Raw genomic sequence first — 18,794 nt, forward strand, 5'->3', positions numbered from 1 at the left:
GGGTATTTACGGTCAGTGCTGAGGTTAGCCCGGCAGTAAGTACAAATATGCACGTGGAGGAGTTTTTCAAAATTCTTTGATTGTCTGGAATTGTAAGAATGAAACGAGAGAAATCTAGTCATTGTTACATGAAATGAATAATGGCTGACAGCTGGTTAGCAAGAGCAGAAATTATCTTCAGATAACATGTGCATGTGTGCATCAAGCCTTCATCCTCAGCTAACGTGCATGTGTGCATCGAGCCTTTGATTCAGCTTCATGACCTCACATTACACTATGCACACACAGGCATCTACATTTTAAACAGAGAAAGGTGCTTAGTGAAAATGTATTAACTACTGCTGTGTTCCATACTAGGTACTACATACCTTTTAAAGAATGGGGTAAATTCCCATGGAAAAGTCTTTGGTGGGAAAACAGCTATTGTCATCCAACTCATATGAGTATAGTGCAAGGGGTTTAATAGTTACTTGCATTTCCTTATTCTTATATATATTTTTTTTATTTACAGGATATTGCTGTGCAGTCTAGGTTGACTCTAAACTTGTAGTCATTTGCCTTAATGCTCTGTTTGTTGGATTATTTGTATAGCATTTCCGGGCTTTCATTAATCTTGTACTGAGAGTCACTATACAGTCACACACATACTTCCAGATTGAATTTTGTGTCTCGTTGCTTTCCAGGTCCTGTTGCTGTTGAGAAGCAACCTTGAGCTTCTTCCAGCTGAACAGATTATTCTTGAAAGCACATTACTAATTGTAGGCCTTAATCAATTAACAAATATCTGTGATGCATTGAGTGTGTATATGTTAGAGAACTGAATCAAACAGTTGCCTATGGCCACTCCCTGTAGGCATGCTGTTTCTGTCTGCATATCACAGTCAAACAGAGACGAGCCCTTGAAATACCAGTCCCTGTCCCAAAGCCCATCTATACAGCTCTGAGTTAGTGAGGTTTCTGCATGTAGGGGGTCTAGAGTATACCGTGTCTTTGAACTTGTATGTATTTGGGAGGATCATGTTAACTGCTAAATGGCAAGGTTGGCTTTTGAACCAGTTTCCTGTATCTTTGATAAGTTTAGGCCTTCCCTACTGAGTCACTCTGCCCATCTCTGAAGAGATAGTGAGAAGAAAACCTTGCCTACTTCTCCCTAGGAGAACCACTCCTCCACTGTGGGCTGTAGAGGCTTTAGCTTGCCTGGCCATCCAGTTTGTGACAATAACTAGTATACATGAGCTTCGTTTGTGTGTATAAGAAGGTAATAGATATACAGGAGTTGTCTCAGGGTTTCTATTGCTGTGATAAACACTATGACCAGAAACAACCCGAGGGATGAACAGTGTTTGGCTTCTGTGTCCCAATCACAACCCATCATGTAGGAATGCCAGGGTATGTGCTCAAGGCAGGAATCTTCAGCCAGGAGTTGGTGCAGAGGCCATAGAGGGATGCTCCTTACTGGCTTGCTCCCCGTGGCTTACACAGCCTGTTTTCTTATAGCATCCAGGTTCACTAGCCTAGGGATGGCTCCACCCCCCAGAGACCTGGACCTTCGCATATCAAGGAAATGTATCACAGACTTAACCACAGGCCAATTTGGTGGGTGGGTGGGGGGAGCATTTTTTAACAGGTTCTCTCTTTGGGTAGGCTGCTGGGTGGGTAGGGTGGCAGGGGGCAGGGTGCCAGGTCGGTATGGGGCTGCTAGGTGCTATTGTAGCATCGGAAGTGATAGAATTCAAGTCCCACTGAGCTGGGAAGGCTGAGGACAGTGGAGTTGGCCACACTATGTGTTGTTTTTAATGAAGCTTGAGCATTCTACTCTGGAGAGAGAGGAGAGTCAAAAGAGGCTGCCCCTCCTCTGTCTCCTGAGACATTCATTGCTGTAACTAGATTCTGACAGGAAATGGACCTTGGGGGTTCTTGTCTTTCTTAGGGCAGCAGCCATTGTGGCGCCTCAGTGAGTTTGACATTGTCTTGGGTTCTTTCAGGAAGCTGCCACTCCCTCCTTGGGCAGCCCTCGGGTCACTCTTCTTGCTCTGGCAGTGTTTGGTGGGCATCTCAGCTTCTACTACTACCACTAAGAAAGGGACTGCTTCCCAAAGCCAGGGTGTGATGAGAAAGTGGAATATTGAGAATTATGGATGCCCACTTGAAAAATATCCTGTGGCCTCAGTTTCACAGTGGCTAAATGTACAGACATATAGGTGTTTGAGTGTCTAAAGAAATTAGGTTAGAAGACACAATCTGTAGCACACATGGATGTCTTTCTGTGCATAGCCCAACACCTGCTGTCTGTAGGGGGTGCCTCTTGTTTTCATTTTTGTTCTGAGGCCCTCTCTTCTTCATTCTTGCCAGTGACCTAGGCCCCTTTCACAGTGGGGCAGCAATCAGTGGATCAGAACGATTGGACAACATGGTCTAGGCCCAGGGAAACTCAGATTAGACAGGGGGAATAACACATTTGGTGGACCTTGATGGATTCCTGGATTGTAAAACTCCCTCTCCTAGGAGTGCGGATGTTATGTTCCTGATGTCATCCTCCTGTGTGCTTTCCCTCCAGTATTACAGCTTTATCCAGACAGTGGAGAACTCATGGATGGAGTTTGCAGCAAGCTCCATGATATCCTGTTCAGCCCTAGAAGGTTATCTTTCTTCTTGTTTGGAGCCTTCTCCTTTCTTGAGTAATCCAGACTTGTGGGGCCAAGGCTGTTCTATTTTGCTCATTCAGCCTTGGTGATTTTCAGGGGGTTTCTTATGACCGAGTGGGTAAGAGGTGGCTCGCTTTAGACTGTGGAGTGACCCAAGACTTTGTTGGCCATCGAGCCAACATCTTGTCCAGGTTCTCAGGCAAGAAGAAAAACAACCAGTAAGAATAAAAGATGGCTCTGAAGATTTGGACTGTTCGCTTAGCTTTATGGGGGTGTGGTTGACATAAAAACGGTGTGTGTTTGTGGTGTGGACAGGTTGATTTGATGTATGCATCCACTGCAGAAACCATGTTAAGCTGACTAATTCATTCACTCGCCACCTCATAGCTTGCTATGAGTGTGCATGTGTTGAGAAGCCTAAGAGCCACTGACAGCAAATTCCATGTACAGTAGACCTCACTATCAGACAGCAGCTTGTGTCCTGTTCCACAGATCCTCACATAGCTGGGCTGTGTTTAAAGAGGAGGTATATTAAATGCTTATTAAAAACATTTCTAGAGTTTGGCTAAGTTGACAGCTACTGTCAGCAGCTAGTCCATTCTTGGATTATCCGGTGTTTAGTATTTTGTCTGTTCTGCATGAAGGTGGACCAGTTATAATTGCTTTATCATGTAATTGGGTGTCTTTTTCTCTAGTGTGTGTGTTGTCTTGAGTGCTTACTGATACTAGCTGTATTGTTAAATTTAAGGAGATTTAATATATATGTGGTGGTGTGCTTGTCTTTAGGAACTGATCAAAAAGCAGAAAATACTGAAATAATTAATAGGAACCACTGCAAGCTAAATGGCATTAAACGAACCATGCAGTTATGGTAACTGAAGGATGAGCAGCTTGCTTTTAATTAGAGGGATCAAGGCTTTGGGAAGGCACCTTCCAAGCCAGTCAGAGCTGGCCTCTCAGCAGGTGTGGGAGAGGCCTGCCTGGTATAGATTCCTGAGCACAGAGGCAGGGATCTAGGGGTGCATAAGGAATTCACCCTTCCTGAAGCCTGGGTGCAGCAGGGCCGGAAGGAGGTGGCAGTATGAGACATCTGTCATCCTGCTTTGGCACTAGGTCGGAAGGTGGGAAAATATCCTACTTGTTCTATTGTCAAGAAGATGTGATTGCATCTTGATGTGCTCGAAGTTGGCTTTTTCTATAACTAGTGGCTTGAATTGGGTCTAGTATAGTAATTATCTTAGTGCTTGTAAGTCAGAACAGCAGGATGCAGGGTGAACAAGCTGTGTATATTATCTATTGATGTTGAGTAGGTCTGATATCTTCAATAGATGAAACAGAAAATTAGAAAACATATCTACTAGTGGTGTTTTATCTTTGTCTCTCCTTTCTCTCCCTTCAGTACTAGGGATAGAATGCAGGTCATTGTAGGCAAGCACTCTGCTAGTGAGCTACATCTCAACCCAGCATCCTTTACAAATGTCCCTTTCCAGTGAAACCAAATGCAAGTTCAAGATGCAAGCAGACGGAAGGCAGTGGTTTAGATTTGGACAGGGTCACGGGTTTAACAGTTACAGAATGTTTAAACCTACCCACAACATTTAAATGTGCTTCCTGCTAATTTACTCCAAAACACTAAGATTTCTTTCCATCTTAGTGGGAAAGGAAGCCTGGTGTGAACATCTAGTCATGGCTGAATTCAGGTTTTTTTTTTTTTAATTTTTAATATTTTTATTACATATTTTCCTCAATTACATTTCCAATGCTATCCCAAACGTCCCCCATAGCGCCCCCCACTTCCCTACCCACCCATTCCCATTCTTTTGGCCCTGGCATTCCCCTATATTGGGGCATATAAAGTTTGCAAGTCCAATGGGCCTCTCTTTCCATTGATGGCCGACTAGGTCATCTTTCGATACATATGCAGCTAGAGACAAGAGCTCCGGGGTTCTGGTTAGTACATCATGTTGTTCCAACAATAGGGTTGCAGATCCCTTTAGCTCCTTGGGTACTTTCTCTAGCTTCTCCATTGGGAGCCCTGTGATACATCCAATAGCTGATTGTGAACATCCACTCCTGTGTTTGCTAGGCCCCGGCATCGTCTCACAAGAGACAGTTATATTTGGGTCCTTTCAGCAAAATCTTGCTAGGGTATGCAATGGTGTCAGCGTTTAGAAGCTGATTATGGGATGGATCCCTGGATATGGCAGTCTCTAAATGGTCCATCCTTTCATCACAGCTACGAACTTTGTCTCTGTAACTCCTTCCCTGGGTGTTTTGTTCCCAATTCTAAGAAGGTACACAGTGTCCACACTTTGGTCTTCATTCTTCTTGAGTTTCATGCGTTTAGCGAATTGTATCTTATATCTTGGGTATCCTAAGTTTTGGGCTAATATCCACTTATCAGTGAATACATATTGTGTGAGTTCTTTTGTGATTGTGTTACTTCACTCAAGATGATGCCCTCCAGGTCCATCCATTTGCTTAGGAATTTCATAAATTCATTCTTTTTAATAGCTGAGTAGTACTCCATTGTGTAAATGTACCATAATTTCTGTATCCATTCCTCTGTTGAGGGACATCTGGGTTCTTTCCAGCTTCTGGCTATTATAAATAGGGCTGCTATGAACATAGTGGAGCATGTGTCCTTTTTACCGGTTGGGACATCTTCTGGATATATGCCCAGGAGAGGTATTGCTGGATCCTCCGGTAGTACTATGTCCAATTTTCTGAGGAACCGCCACACTGATTTCCAGAGTGGTTGTACAAGCTTGCAATCCCACCAACAATGGAGGAGTGTTCCTCTTTCTCCACATCCTCGCCAGCATCTGCTGTCACCTGAATTTTTGATCTTAGCCATTCTGACTAGTGTGAGGTGGAATCTCAGGGTTGTTTTGATTTGCATTTCCCTGATGATTAAGGATGTTGAACATTTTTTCAGGTGCTTCTCTGCCATTCGGGATTCCTCAGGTGAGAATTCTTTGTTCAGTTCTGAGCCCCATTTTTTAATGGGGTTATTTGACTTTCTGGAGTCCACCTTCTTGAGTTCTTTATATATATTGGATATTAGTCCCTTATCTGATTTAGGATAGGTGAAGATCCTTTCCCAATCTGTTGGTGTTTTTTTTTTGTCTTATTGATGGTGTCTTTAGCCTTGTAGAAGCTTTGTAGTTTCATGAGGTCCCACTTGTCAATTCTGGATCTTACAGCACAAGCCATTACTGTTCTATTCAGGAATTTTTCCCCTGTGCCCATATCTTCAAGGCTTTTCCCCACTTTCTCCTCTATAAGTTTCAGTGTCTCTGGTTTTATGTGAAGTTCCTTGATCCACTTAGACTTGACCTTAGTACAAGGAGATAGGAATGGATCGATTCGCATTCTTCTACATGTTAACAACCAGTTGTGCCAGCACCATTTGTTGAAAATGCTGTCTTTCTTCCACTGGATGTTTTTAGCTCCCTTGTCGAAGATCAAGTGACCGTAGGTGTGTGGGTTCATTTCTGGGTCTTCAATTCTATTCCATTGGTCTATTTGTCTGTCACTATACCAGTACCATGCAGTTTTTATCACAATTGCTCTGTAGTAGAGCTTTAGGTCCGGCATGGTGATTCCACCAGAGGTTCTTTTATCCTTGAGAAGAGTTTTTGCTATCCTAGGTTTTTTGTTATTCCAGATGAATTTGCAGATTGCACTTTCTAATTCGTTGAAGAATTGATTTGGAATTTTGATGGGGATTGCATTGAATCTGTAGATTGCTTTTGGCAAGATAGCCATTTTTACAATGTTGATCCTGCCAATCCATGAGCATGGGAGATCTTTCCATCTTCTGAGATCTTCTATAATTTCTTTCTTCAGAGACTTGAAGTTTTTATTATACAGATCTTTCACTTCCTTAGTTAGAGTCACTCCAAGATATTTTATATTATTTGTGACTATTGAGAAGGGTGTTGTTTCCCTAATTTCTTTCTCAGCCTGTTTATTCTTTGTGTAGAGAAAGGCCATTGATTTGTTTGAGTTAATTTTATATCCAGCTACTTCACCGAAGCTGTTTATTAGGCTTAGGAGTTTTCTGGTGGAATTTTTAGGGTCACTTATATATACTATCATATCATCTGCAAAGAGTGATATTTTGACTTCATCTTTTCCAATTTGTATCCCTTTGATCTCCTTTTGTTGTCGAATTGCTCTGGCTAGGACTTCAAGTACAATGTTGAATAGGTATGGAGAAAGTGGACAGCCTTGTCTAGTCCCTGATTTTAGAGGGATTGCTTCAAGCTTCTGACCATTTACTTTGATGTTGGCTACTGGTTTGCTGTAGATTGCTTTTATCATGTTTAGGTATGGGCCTTGAATTCCTGATCTTTCCAAGACTTTTATCATGAATGGGTGTTGGATCTTGTCAAATGCTTTTTCCGCATCTAACGAGATGACCATGTGGTTTTTGTCTTTGAGTTTGTTTATATACTGGATTACGTTGATGGATTTCCGTATGTTGAACCATGCCTGCATCCCTGGGATGAAACCTACTTGGTCAGGATGGATGATTGTTTTGATGTGTTCTTGGATTCGGTTAGCAAGAACTTTATTGAGGATTTTTGCATCAATATTCATAAGGGATATTGGTCTGAAGTTTTCTATCTTTGTTGGGTCTTTTTGTGGTTTAGGTATCAGAGTAATTGTGGCTTCATAGAATGAGTTGGGTAGAGTACCTTCTGTTTCTATTTTGTGGAATAGTTTGTGAAGAACTGGGATTAGATCTTCTTTGAAGGTCTGATAGAACTCTGCACTAAACCCATCTGGTCCTGGGCTTTTTTTAGTTGGGAGACTATTAATGACTGCTTCTATTTCTTTGGGGGATATAGGGCTGTTTATATCATTAACCTGATCTTGATTCAACTTTGGTACCTGGTATCTGTCTAGGAACTTCTCCATTTCATCCAGGTTCTCCAGTTTTGTTGAGTATAGCCTTTGGTAGAAGGATCTGATGGTGTTTTGGATGTCTTCAGGATCTGTTGTTATGTCTCCTTTTTCATTTCTGATTTTGTTAATTAGGATGCTTTCCCTGTGCCCTCTAGTGAGTCTGGCTAAGGGTTTATCTATCTTGTTGATTTTCTCAAAGAACCAGCTCCTTGATTGGTTGATTCTTTGAATAGTTCTTCTTGTTTCCACTTGGTTGATTTCGCCCCTGAGTTTGATTATTTCCTGCCGTCTACTCCTCTTGGGTGAATTTGCTTCCTTTTGTTCTAGTGCTTTTAGGTATGTTGTCAAGCTGCTAATGTGTGCTCTCTCTAGTTTCCTTTTGGAGGCACTCAGAGCTATGAGTTTTCCTCTTAGAAATGCTTTCATTGCATCCCATAAGTTTGGGTATGTTGTGGCTTCATTTTCTTTGAACTCTAAAAAGTCCTTAATTTCTTTCTTTATTCCTTCCTTGACCAAGGTATCATTGAGAAGAGTGTTGTTCAGTTTCCACGTGAAGGTTGGCTTTCGATTATTTATTTTGTTATTGAAGATCAGCCTTAGTCCATGGTGATCTGATAGGATGCATGGGACACTTTCAATATTTTTGTATCTGTTGAGGCCTGTTTTATGACCAATTATGTGGTCAATTTTGGAGAAGGTACCATGAGGTGCTGAGAAGAAGGTATATCCTTTTGTTTTAGGATAGAATGTTCTGTAGATATCTGCCAGATCCATTTGCTTCATAATTTCTCTTAGTTTCTCTGTGTCCTTGTTTAGTTTCTGTTTCCATGATGTGTCCATTGGTGAAAGTGGTGTGTTGAAGTCTCCCACTATTATTGTATGAGGTGCAATGTGTGCTTTGAGATTTACTAAAGTTTCTTTAATGAATGTGGCTGCCTTTGTATTTGGAGCATAGATATTCAGGATTGATAGTTCCTCTTGGAGGATTTTACCTTTGATGAGTATGAAGTGTCCCTCCCTGTCTTTTTTAATGACTTTGGGTTGGAAGTCAATCTTATCAGATATTAGAATGGCTACTCCAGCTTGTTTCTTCATGCCATTTGCTTGGAAAATTGTTTTCCAGCCTTTCATTCTGAGGTAGTGTCTATCCTTTTCTCTGAGATGAGTTTCCTGTAAGCAGCAAAATGTTGGGTCTTGTTTGTGTAGCCAGTTTGTTAGTCTATGTCTTTTTATCGGGGAGTTGAGTCCATTGATATTAAGAGATATTAAGGAAAAGTAATTGTTGTTTCCTGTTATTTTTGTTGTTAAAGTTGGCATTTTGTTCTTGTGGCTGTCTTCTTTTAGGTTTGTTGAGGGATTACCTTCTTGTTGTTTCTAGGGCGTGGTTCCTGTCCTTGTATTGGTTTTTTTCTGTTATTATCCTTTGAAGGGCTGGATTCGTGGAGAGATAATGTGTGAATTTGGTTTTGTCGTGGAATACTTTGGTTTCTCCATCTATGTTAATTGAGAGTTTGGCTGGGTATAGTAGCCTGGGCTGGAATTTGTGTTCTTTTAGTGTCTGTATAACATCCGTCCAGGATCTTCTGGCTTTCATAGTCTCTGGTGAAAAATCTGGTGTAATTCTGATAGGCTTGCCTTTATATGTTACTTGGCCTTTTTCTCTTACTGCTTTTAGTATTCTATCTTTATTTAGAGCATTTGTTGTTCTGATTATTATGTGTCGGGAGGTATTTCTTTTCTGGTCCAGTCTATTTGGAGTTCTGTAGGCTTCTTGTATGTTCATGGGCATCTCTTTCTTTAGATTTGGGAAATTTTCTTCTATAATTTTGTTGAAGATGTTTGCTGGTCCTTTGAGTTGAAAATCTTCATTCTCATCCACTCCTTTTATCCGTAGGTTTGGTCTTCTCATTGTGTCCTGTATTTCTTGGATGTTTTGAGTTAGGATCTTTTTGCATTTTACATTTTCCTTGATTGTTGTGCCAATGTTCTCTATGGAATCTTCTGCACCTGAGATTCTCTCTTCCATCTCTTGTATTCTGTTGCTGATGCTCGTATCTATGGTTCCAGATTTCTTTCCTAGGGTTTCTATCTCCAGTGTTGCCTCATTTTGGGTTTTCTTTATTGTGTCTACTTCCCTTTTTAGGTCTAGTATGGTTTTGTTCATTTCCATCATCTGTTTGGATGTGTTTTCCTGTTTTTCATTAAGGACTTCTACGTGTTTGATTAGGTTATCCTGTTTTTCTTTAAGGATTTGAAACTCTTTAGCTGTGTTCTCCTGCAATTCTTTAAGGGATTTTTGTGCTTCCTCTTTAATGTCTTCTACCTGTTTACCAGTGTTTCTTTGTATTTCTTTAAGTGTGTTATTAAAGTCCTTCTTGAAGTCCTCTACCATCATCAGGAGATATGCTTTTAGATCCGTGTCTTGCTTTTCCGGTGTGTTGGGGTGCCCTGGACTGGGCGAAGTGGGAGTGCTGGGTTCTGATGATGGTGAGTGGTCTTGGTTTCTGTTAGTAAGATTATTACGTTTACCTTTCGCCATCTGGTAATCTCTGGGGTTAGTTGTTGTCGTTGTCACTGTTTAAAGATTGGAGCAGAAGCTGTGTTCCACTCACCAGCAGTCTCAAAATCCTGTGGCGGGGGTCGTGGGTAGCTGGCAGTACTCCGGTGCTGGTCCAGCCGGAAGAGGCCTGTGGTCCTACTCAGGCCGTTTTTCTGCTTCCCTAACTAATGCAGTCTCTGGTCCCGCGTGCAATTGGATTGGAGCAGAAGCTGTGTTCCACTCTCCAGAAGTCTTAAGATCCTGTGGCAGGTGTTGTGGGTAGCTGGTGAGTGTCAGCCGACCCTGCGCCCTAGCTACCCCGGTGCTTTTCTGACCGGAAAAGGCTTGTGGCCCTATGTAGGCCGAGTTTCTCCCTCCCCAACCAAAGCAGTCTCAGGTCCCGCGTGATTGGACTGGAGCAGAAGCTGTGTTCCACTCACCAGCAGTCTCAAAATCCTGTGGCGGGGGTCGTGGGTAGCTGGCAGGTGTCAGCCGACCCTGCGCTCTAGCTACCCTGGTGCTGATCCGGCCGGATGAGGCCTGTGGCCCTACTCTCGAATTCAGGTATTTTAATGCAGGGGTAGGATGATAAGTGATAAGTTCTCTCACGATGCCCCTCCGGGGTGTCTGCTGGCTGCTCGCTAGGCTCAGCACAGGCGCTCAGGAAGCAGGGATTCAGTGGCATCTAGTGAGGTGAGCATAATGACGGATGGGCACCCGGTTTGAGCCCAGTTTGGTGCCTCAGTGGCTTCCTGGAGCTAATGCTCCCCATGGGGTTGTACCACAGTGGATGTGGCTGCAGTTCTGGCATCCAGGGCAGTGCCAGTGGCCACATGTGGCTGCTGCATCCTTCAAATGTGGTTGCAACAAGAAGGCATATAAATTTTTGTTTAATTTAAATTGATACAGATATAAATAGAAATATTGGACTAAGGGCTACACTGTGGGACAGCTCAGACTGGTGTCCCCCAGGCTGGTGTGATCTGCTCAGAACAGGGAACACAAAGATGGGAACTAAAATATAATCTTTGCAAGGTGGTGACACACACCTTTAATCCTGGCTCTCAGTAAGGAGAGGCCAGCAGATCTCTGAGTTCCATGCCAGTCTGGTCTACAGAGTGGGTTCTGAGACAGCCAGGGCTACAGAGAGAAATTGCCTTGGAAAACAAAAACAAAAATGAGAGCTGGCTTGCTAGTTAAGAACATGTATTACACAGGATCCAGCACCCACACTGGGTACTCATAACAGTGTGTACCCCAGATCCAGGGTTCCAATGCCCTCTTTTGGCCTCTGCAGGCACCAGTACATATGTGTAACATGCACATACAGAAATGTGCACATGCATACACATAACTAAAAAAGTAAAATAAATCTTTAAGGAGAAGAGTGTTTGCAGAGCCAGGAGCAGAGTGTGCTGTGGGTGGGAAGGGACTCAGCATCCCTGGGCCTGATATTTATATACACAGTAGTGATTGAGAAGCCTGAGGCTTGCCCAAAGCCAGATCACGTGGGACCTGAAGGAGACGGGTGTGCCACTGTGTGCTGGCTGGGATTCTCAGGGAAGACATGGCCTTGCACAGAGGTAGAGATTGAGTTTGTCCCGAGGGCCACTGAGGACTTTGGAAGGATACGCAGTGACTCCAGTGGCGAACACTGACTGTGTCATCACCTGCAGCAGTGTGTCACCTCTGTTAGCTACACCTGGGTTCCTGTGTGCTTCAGTCACAAGGTGTGATAGTGTGACAGTTCAACACACACAATCACCCTCAAAGTCAAATCTCAGAGCACTGGAAGACAACTGTCCCTGGCCTGCCTGGTCACTGTCCCCACAGGACCAGAGGCCAAAGGAATGCAAATGAAGGAAAAAGAAGTCATGTAAGTGATTCCTGCAGATTCCTGCAGCCCCTAGAGCCAGCCTGAACATTTGCTTGGATTTCAACAGGGGCGTGGTTGGGTGTCTCACAGTTAGGGGTTTTCTCAAATGTGCACTTTTAGTTGTCAGCTGAGCCTGTAGCTGCTGTGACATCTAAACTGCAAGAGAGGAGAGGCAGCCTGTCTTGAAGCGTGCTTCTTTTTTCCTGACCTGCGCTGGTTTGCAAGCCTCCTCCTTTTCTCCTGTGTTGTGAGGAGATTGGACCTAGGGCCTTGTATATGCTAGGCAAGTGCGGTAGTGCCGCTGAGCTGCGTTCCAGTCCCTTCACATTGTTTTTGAGACAAGCGAAGCTGCTAAAGGTGGCCTCAGACTTGCTCTTTGGCCCAGGCAGGTCTTGAGCTTTCAATCCTTTCCCCTCAGATTCCAGAGTAGCTTGGAGTACAGTCCTGCAAGACCAGGTCTTGCCTGAGTGGTTAACACTGTACCTGCAGTTACACATGATGGCGCACAGGTGGCGCCATGTGTCTGTCAAACTGAATTCAAAGTCAAGTGTGAGCTGAGCTGCACTGAGGTTCCAGGAGCAGGAAGTATGGTTGCTTTTGATGTTGTGATACTTTTTTGAACAGGTATGGGAAATGAGACTTAGTGCTTGCACTTGGCCAGCCGCTTACCCCCGAGCCATACCCCCAGTCCATAATATATATTGACAATGAACTTGCTGGTGGTAAAGCTTTTTATTTTAAACCTTTCTGACTTACACTTCAGGAGGCTGACAGGTTGTGTGTGTGTATCTAATGTTGTGTCATGGCATTTTCTACCAGCAGAAAGAGGGCACACTTTGCAAAGGTGACTTAAAATGGAGACTTTTGGTAGGGAGGTAATTTTAGAAGGGCTCTTAAAAAAAATCTAGACAAGACAGTGGGTTTCATGAACACTTGACACCCCTCACACTGTGCAAAGGGACACAGCAGATCCATCCAGAGCCACTTGGGGAGCGGGGAAGCAGAGGGAGGGTGTGGGCAAAGCATTAGGATGTAAAAATGGACTTCTTCATAAGAAGTTTAGATTCTGTAGGTGGGCAAAGGCCTTATCTCTAATTTAAAGTGCACATTCAATTTGGTAAACTTCAGGTGTGCCAGAAATGTGTGTAAGAAAGCAGATGTCGCTTGTATCCCTGATTATCAGTTATTGACATCAGTTATTGATCATCAGTTATCGATTATCAGTTATTGCTGAGCTTTTCTTGCGGCTCTGAGTGAGAAGAAGGAGGATGGATGTGTCCCGTCATGGTTCTATCTGTGTCCTGAGTGTTCACTCAGCAGTGTTGTAAAAACGCCCTTAATAGAGCAAACTCTCCAGAAACATCATCCTTCATGAAGTTGGTTCAGTGCTGACCCTTCCCTGTGTTTGAGTACTTGGTGTTTTTCTGAACTTACATCCCGTTTTTTCTTTACTTTGTTATGTTTTAGGGCATATGCTAGCCTGAGGCTGGCTCTAGGGGCCTCCTCTCCTTCAGATATTTTGGAGTTGGGTGGTTCTACTTTGAGAACCTGCTGACTGGAGAAGGTCTGATCCCTACCTGACTAAGATGCTTTCTGACCTCTCCAGGCCTGTGACTACATTTAGATTTTCAATGGCAGTGTTAAGTGGTTTGTAGAGTTCCTGGGTATCCAGCAGGATCTGATGGAGTGAGGTGATTGTTAGTGAGAGATGCTTGCTTTCTGTTGGGCTTCCTGTAGAGAGACACACTGAGCTCTGCTCCTGCTGAGAGCTTCTGAGGAAGCTGTCTGTATCTCTCTGTCTTCATGGTCAGGAGCGGCTGCTCCAGAGCAGACAGCTGTGTAGCAGCCAAGTCACCTGTGGGCAGCATGAGGCCCGGGTCCCTAGTTTCTTGGCCTTGCTTGCTTAGACTCACATAGGGATGTTGTGATGTCAGAGGTTAGTCAGCTGATGTAACTGCAGAGTGCCTGTAAAGGCACACAGCAGCATTTGGCACTTAGGAAATATGTGCAGGGCTAGGTAGTTCAGTTTCTAAGTAGGCATATGTTTTCCTGTTCTCCCAAGCTCTGAGTTATGCAGGTCTACAGCACTGAGATCTTACAGCACTGCAGAGTACTAGGGTATTCTGGTGATCATTTACTTCATTCCCTAGTGGATTATTATTATTTTTTAATTAAGAAATCCATTGCAAAACATGACAAGTAATTGTAAAATTGAGCTGGGTCTTGGACTGGAGGGGAAAAAGGATGTAAAAGTTATTAAAAGGCAAAGAAACAAGATATTGAAGAAGCAGTACTTATGAATGCAGCTTTGAAGATGGCCACTGCAATGTGGGACAGTTTTAGTGTGCACACACCTAAAATGTTTAGGAGGAAGCATGATGCTCTCAGGTGGTTAGACAAAGTTGAGGATAAGAGGGATGGTGACTGACCTAGTGTCCTTGGAAGAGCCACCTGTTATTGCCCGCGCTTTTGTTCCCCCTGGTAAGAACACGCTCAGGGCAACCGGAATCTTCTGTGGTACAAGCTTTATTGCTTACCCCTTCAGGAGCCAGTGGAGAAGAGAGCCAGAGAGAGAGAGAGAGATAGAGAGATTGATAGAATGGCGGAAACCCGTCCCTTTTATGGAGGACTGTCCTCCGCCTCGGACGTGTGGCTCCCTGATTGGCTACAGCCCATCGGCCGGAGTTGTCGTCACGGGGAAGGCAGAGCACATGGGGTGGGAAACTACCCCGGCGCATGCACAGATGGTTTGATTACATGGGTGCCAGTGCCATCAGCGCCATCTTGTAATGGCGAATGTGAGGGCGGCTCCTTACAACCTGTGTTCCAGGAAGGGACCGTGACCAACTCAGTGTCTTTTGACTGACTTAGTGTCTTTCACTAGCTTGGTGAAGATGAACTATTGAGATGGTTACCAGACCATATGCGTGTCCCCAGCCCCAATAGTGATCCTTTATGAAGAAGGTAGAATCACTATTAAATTCAGCTATTGTACCAAGATCTTCTATGTGAACTGAATTGCATTGTAAGTACCATTCTATGTTTGATCAGTTTTCTGCCTCAACAAACCAGTTCACAAACAAGCCTGTGGGCCTTCCTCATCCAGATGACTGCTCACAGGGTGACTCACTAGGAAGACTCAGGGGGAGTAAGGACAACCAGTGGGTTCTCAAAATGTGGTACTTCTCAGGTGATCCATCACCATTATCACCATACTTCTTGCTGCTTTCAGGGACTTCATTTTCCTAAGCTTCACTCTTGCTGTAATATTGACCCACACATTTACACACAATGCACTTTGTACAACTAAATGCCCTTAGAGACTTCTATGCCTGTGCACTGTGACAGCCAGGGGAGCACTGTGAAAGCCAGGGGAGCACTGTGAGAGCCACAGGAGCATTGTGACAGCCAGGGGAGCAATGTGACAGCCAGGGGAGCACTGTGAGAGCCACGGGAGCATTGTGACAGCCAGGGGAGCAATGTGACAGCCAGAGAGTACTGTGTCAGCCAGGGGAGCACTGTGACAACCAGATAGTACTGTGTCAGCCAGGGGAGCACTGTGACAGCCAGGGGAGCACTGTGACAGCCAGGGGAGCACTGAGATAACCAGGAGAGCACTGTGTTGGCCAGGGATACAGCCTCTTCCCTTAGCAAGCACTATCACTGGGAAAAGGCACTAAACTCCTAAAGTTGCATTGGGCAGACCATGGGCCACACTGGGAACATTCTCTGGCACAAGAAAGGGCTCATACCTCTAAATCTAAAGATTCTTAAAGGGGCCTATGACTTTGAAAAAGTTTTAAAAATGTAAAAATCACATTTTAAGATATGAACTTCCTGTCATTCTAGAGAAAGACATTTTAGAAACAATATTTGGGACCTACTAACAACATTCATTTCATGTTTTCCAAGAAAATGAACCGTGCTTGCTTTATACATTTAAAAAAGTGAAAGACTGGGTTGGGGAGATGCCTCAGTGCGTAAAAGGACTTGCTGTATATATGTAAGTAACCCAGGTTAGGGTGGCAATCTGCATCCATAACCCAGGTTAGGGTGGCAGTCTGTCTGTGATCTTAGTCTCCTCAGATGAGGTAGGAGGCAGATAGGAGACTCCCTGGAAAGTCATGGGGCAGCCATCCTGAGGTATAGAGTGAACAAGAGTGTGGGTTTCTTGTAGGCTTTCCTAAGGCTATGGGTAGGCTATTAGAGCTGAAATTTCTACATAAACTCATGTTAGAGCTGGACTATGTATCAAGGCAGAAGACTAGATCTGAGATGGCTTTACAGGACTCTGCTCTTCTGCCTCTGTCTCTACTGCCTGCTCTACATATCTCACCTCAGCAGCTGTGGTTCTCAGCTTGGCCATCTCTCACTGGCAGCGAGCAGTAATGAGTGGAACAGACCCAGCCTAACCTGGGCTCTCTGGCCTGGATCTGTGTGATTTTGCTTTCCCATAAACTTGTGAGGGATTGGCTGGCTGATGGGGTGCCTGGCATCCAGAAAGGCAGTGTGGGAACTCATGGATCCTTGAAGGATGGTTTTTATTTTCTTTATAGTTTTCTCAAATGATATTTTCTGTCAGAAAGTTAAATGAGGGCAATTTCACTTTCATTGTCCTAAATAATATTCTGTAGCCTGAGAGAATAGAGCTGCCTTTCATTGTAACAGTCAGTCAGTTTCATGATTCTCATCCTGCCTCACCCACCAGACGTCTGGTGTGGTCGCATGATAGAGGCTGGAGCGATCATGGGGCTGTGGGCAGAGGGAGGAGCCATTTGAAAATGTCCCCAGGGGATTTGAATATGCTTCCTTTCAGCATTGCAGCTCTGAAGGATTCCAGTAGGAGGGAAGACCCTGTTGGCTATTTATATAGAGCCTGTGGGTCAGTTAATGTGGATTTTCTGGCTTCTTGGCTCTTGTCAGGGTTCTGCCCGGGGCATGGGGAGCGTGGGCATGAATTGCTATGTGTTTTCAGTTGCTTACAGTGTAGGAAGTACCAGGGAAATGTTTAGTATTGTGCTGTCACAAAATATATATATATATAATGTACGCCTTTTGGCTAGCGAAAGGTCTCAGGTGAGGGATTCAAGGGGGGCAGTTATTAATGCCATGTAGAATCAGACATGTTGGAGACTCTGAGGAGTTCAGACCCTAGTGACAGAGACAGATAGCATGGTAGAGCTCTGAGGAGAGTCAGCCCACAACGCAGGAGTGCCACCCTTAAAGAAAGCAGGAGCCCATCCTAGAGCCCACTTTAGGGGACCACAGCCAGAAATGCAGATTGGGGTCACCCCAGATTCCATGTTCCAATGTGGAAGCATTTTCAGAGTTTTACAGGATGAAGAAAGTTATAGGTCAAAACAAGTTCAAATGCATTGGTGGGCATGTAAGAGAGGCAACTAGAGCAAGATGGGGGAGCCTTTCTGTAGGCCCCAAATGCTATTCGTAGACTGTCTTAACTTTTGGTTTGGCGGAAACTCGGGATCTTCTAGGCTGATAGCTTACTAAGGCTTTTATACATTAGTCAAAGGATGTTTGTTCTGACACAGAGGTGGACAGGGCATGGCTATTCAGGGGCTAAAGCTAGCCTAAGATAGGCAACTTGCTTCTCGAGCTGCAAGTCCCAGCCTCCCCATATCTCTGCAGTTTGTAACCAGTCTTTGCAAACACAGCAAACCTGTGCTTTCTGGCTGGTGGTGTCAGCTGAAGGATTCCAGGGGACTCAGTGCAGGGAAGAGGAGAGGGTGTGGGAGAGTTGCTGCAGGCAGCCCAGCAGCAGTCTGCCTTCAACTCCGACAGGGGGCGCTCATGCTGCACAGTGTGTTACTTACATAAGTCATCCTGCTGTAGGCAGAGACTGGACCATCACAGGCACTCAGTCTCACCCAAGGCTGTGCACTGTTCACTTTGGTCTTTCAGAACGTCGTTCTTTCTGGAGGCTCCACAATGTTCAGAGATTTTGGACGTCGTCTGCAGAGAGATTTGAAAAGAGTGGTGGACGCCAGGTTAAAGCTGAGCCAAGAGCTCAGTGGAGGCAGGATAAAGGTAGGAGGCTGTGTGCCAGCCGCTGTGGGGGTAGAGCCAAGCTTCACTGGGGGGGGGGGGTAGCCGAGGGTTGATGCTGGAATTCATGGGAGGTCGTCCTTAAAACCACCTGGGTCAGTCAGGCATCAATGTGTGTGAACGGGGTGCTGCAGAGACAAGATGGGCTTGTGGTGAGGAAATGTTCTCATTAAATGGAAAAAAACTGCTGTGCGTGGGGAACCAGGCCATGCTCATCCAAGACCACAGCTCTGAGCTGCTGGGTGCTGTCTGGGCTTCTCCCTGAGGTGGGCTTTGGTGGGGAAGAGAACCTACGGCAGTGAAGGTGCCCGGTGCAGTGTTTGTTTTGTTATAGTGTTTGGGGGGTTCACTTTGTTACTGGCCTTGCTACACCCTGTGATTTGTTTGAGGGAAGCTATTGGTTTGATTAATTGTGTGTTTTAGTATTGGAAGAAGGGGTCTCCTGAATCTGTGGGCTGGGCCTATAGCATGACTGAGGCCGTCACCGGAGGAGTCACTGTCTATCATGGACACACTGCTTGGAGGATGCACTGTGCAGACTAAATGCAGACTAAACGCAGTTGCTTTCTTTTTCAGCCTAAGCCTGTGGAGGTGCAGGTGATCACTCACCACATGCAGCGCTATGCCGTGTGGTTTGGAGGCTCAATGCTGGCCTCAACTGTAAGTCCCTGATCTCTTGTCATTTGTGCTTTCCTATTGAGTTTGGATAAGTATTGTCTACAAATGTGAAATAACATGTGTTCTGTTTGCATGG

At 44.6% G+C, this 18,794-nt stretch overlaps 1 protein-coding gene across 1 annotated transcript in view; it reads left to right on the plus strand.

Moving 5' to 3' along the window:
- Actr3b (actin related protein 3B) overlaps positions 1-18,794 on the plus strand; it is a 113,300-nt gene that overhangs the window by 93,059 nt on the left and 1,447 nt on the right. The window contains exons 10-11 of the mRNA XM_085836531.1: positions 17,897-18,022; positions 18,617-18,700. Of these exons, the coding sequence (XP_085692657.1) occupies positions 17,897-18,022; positions 18,617-18,700 (210 nt within the window). The remainder of the gene's footprint in view (positions 1-17,896; positions 18,023-18,616; positions 18,701-18,794) is intronic.

This window comes from Mus caroli, unplaced genomic scaffold (genome assembly GCF_978045245.1).
Source record: "Mus caroli unplaced genomic scaffold, Mus_caroli_1 scaffold_4, whole genome shotgun sequence".
In the NCBI taxonomy this organism is placed as follows: Eukaryota; Metazoa; Chordata; class Mammalia; order Rodentia; family Muridae; genus Mus; species Mus caroli.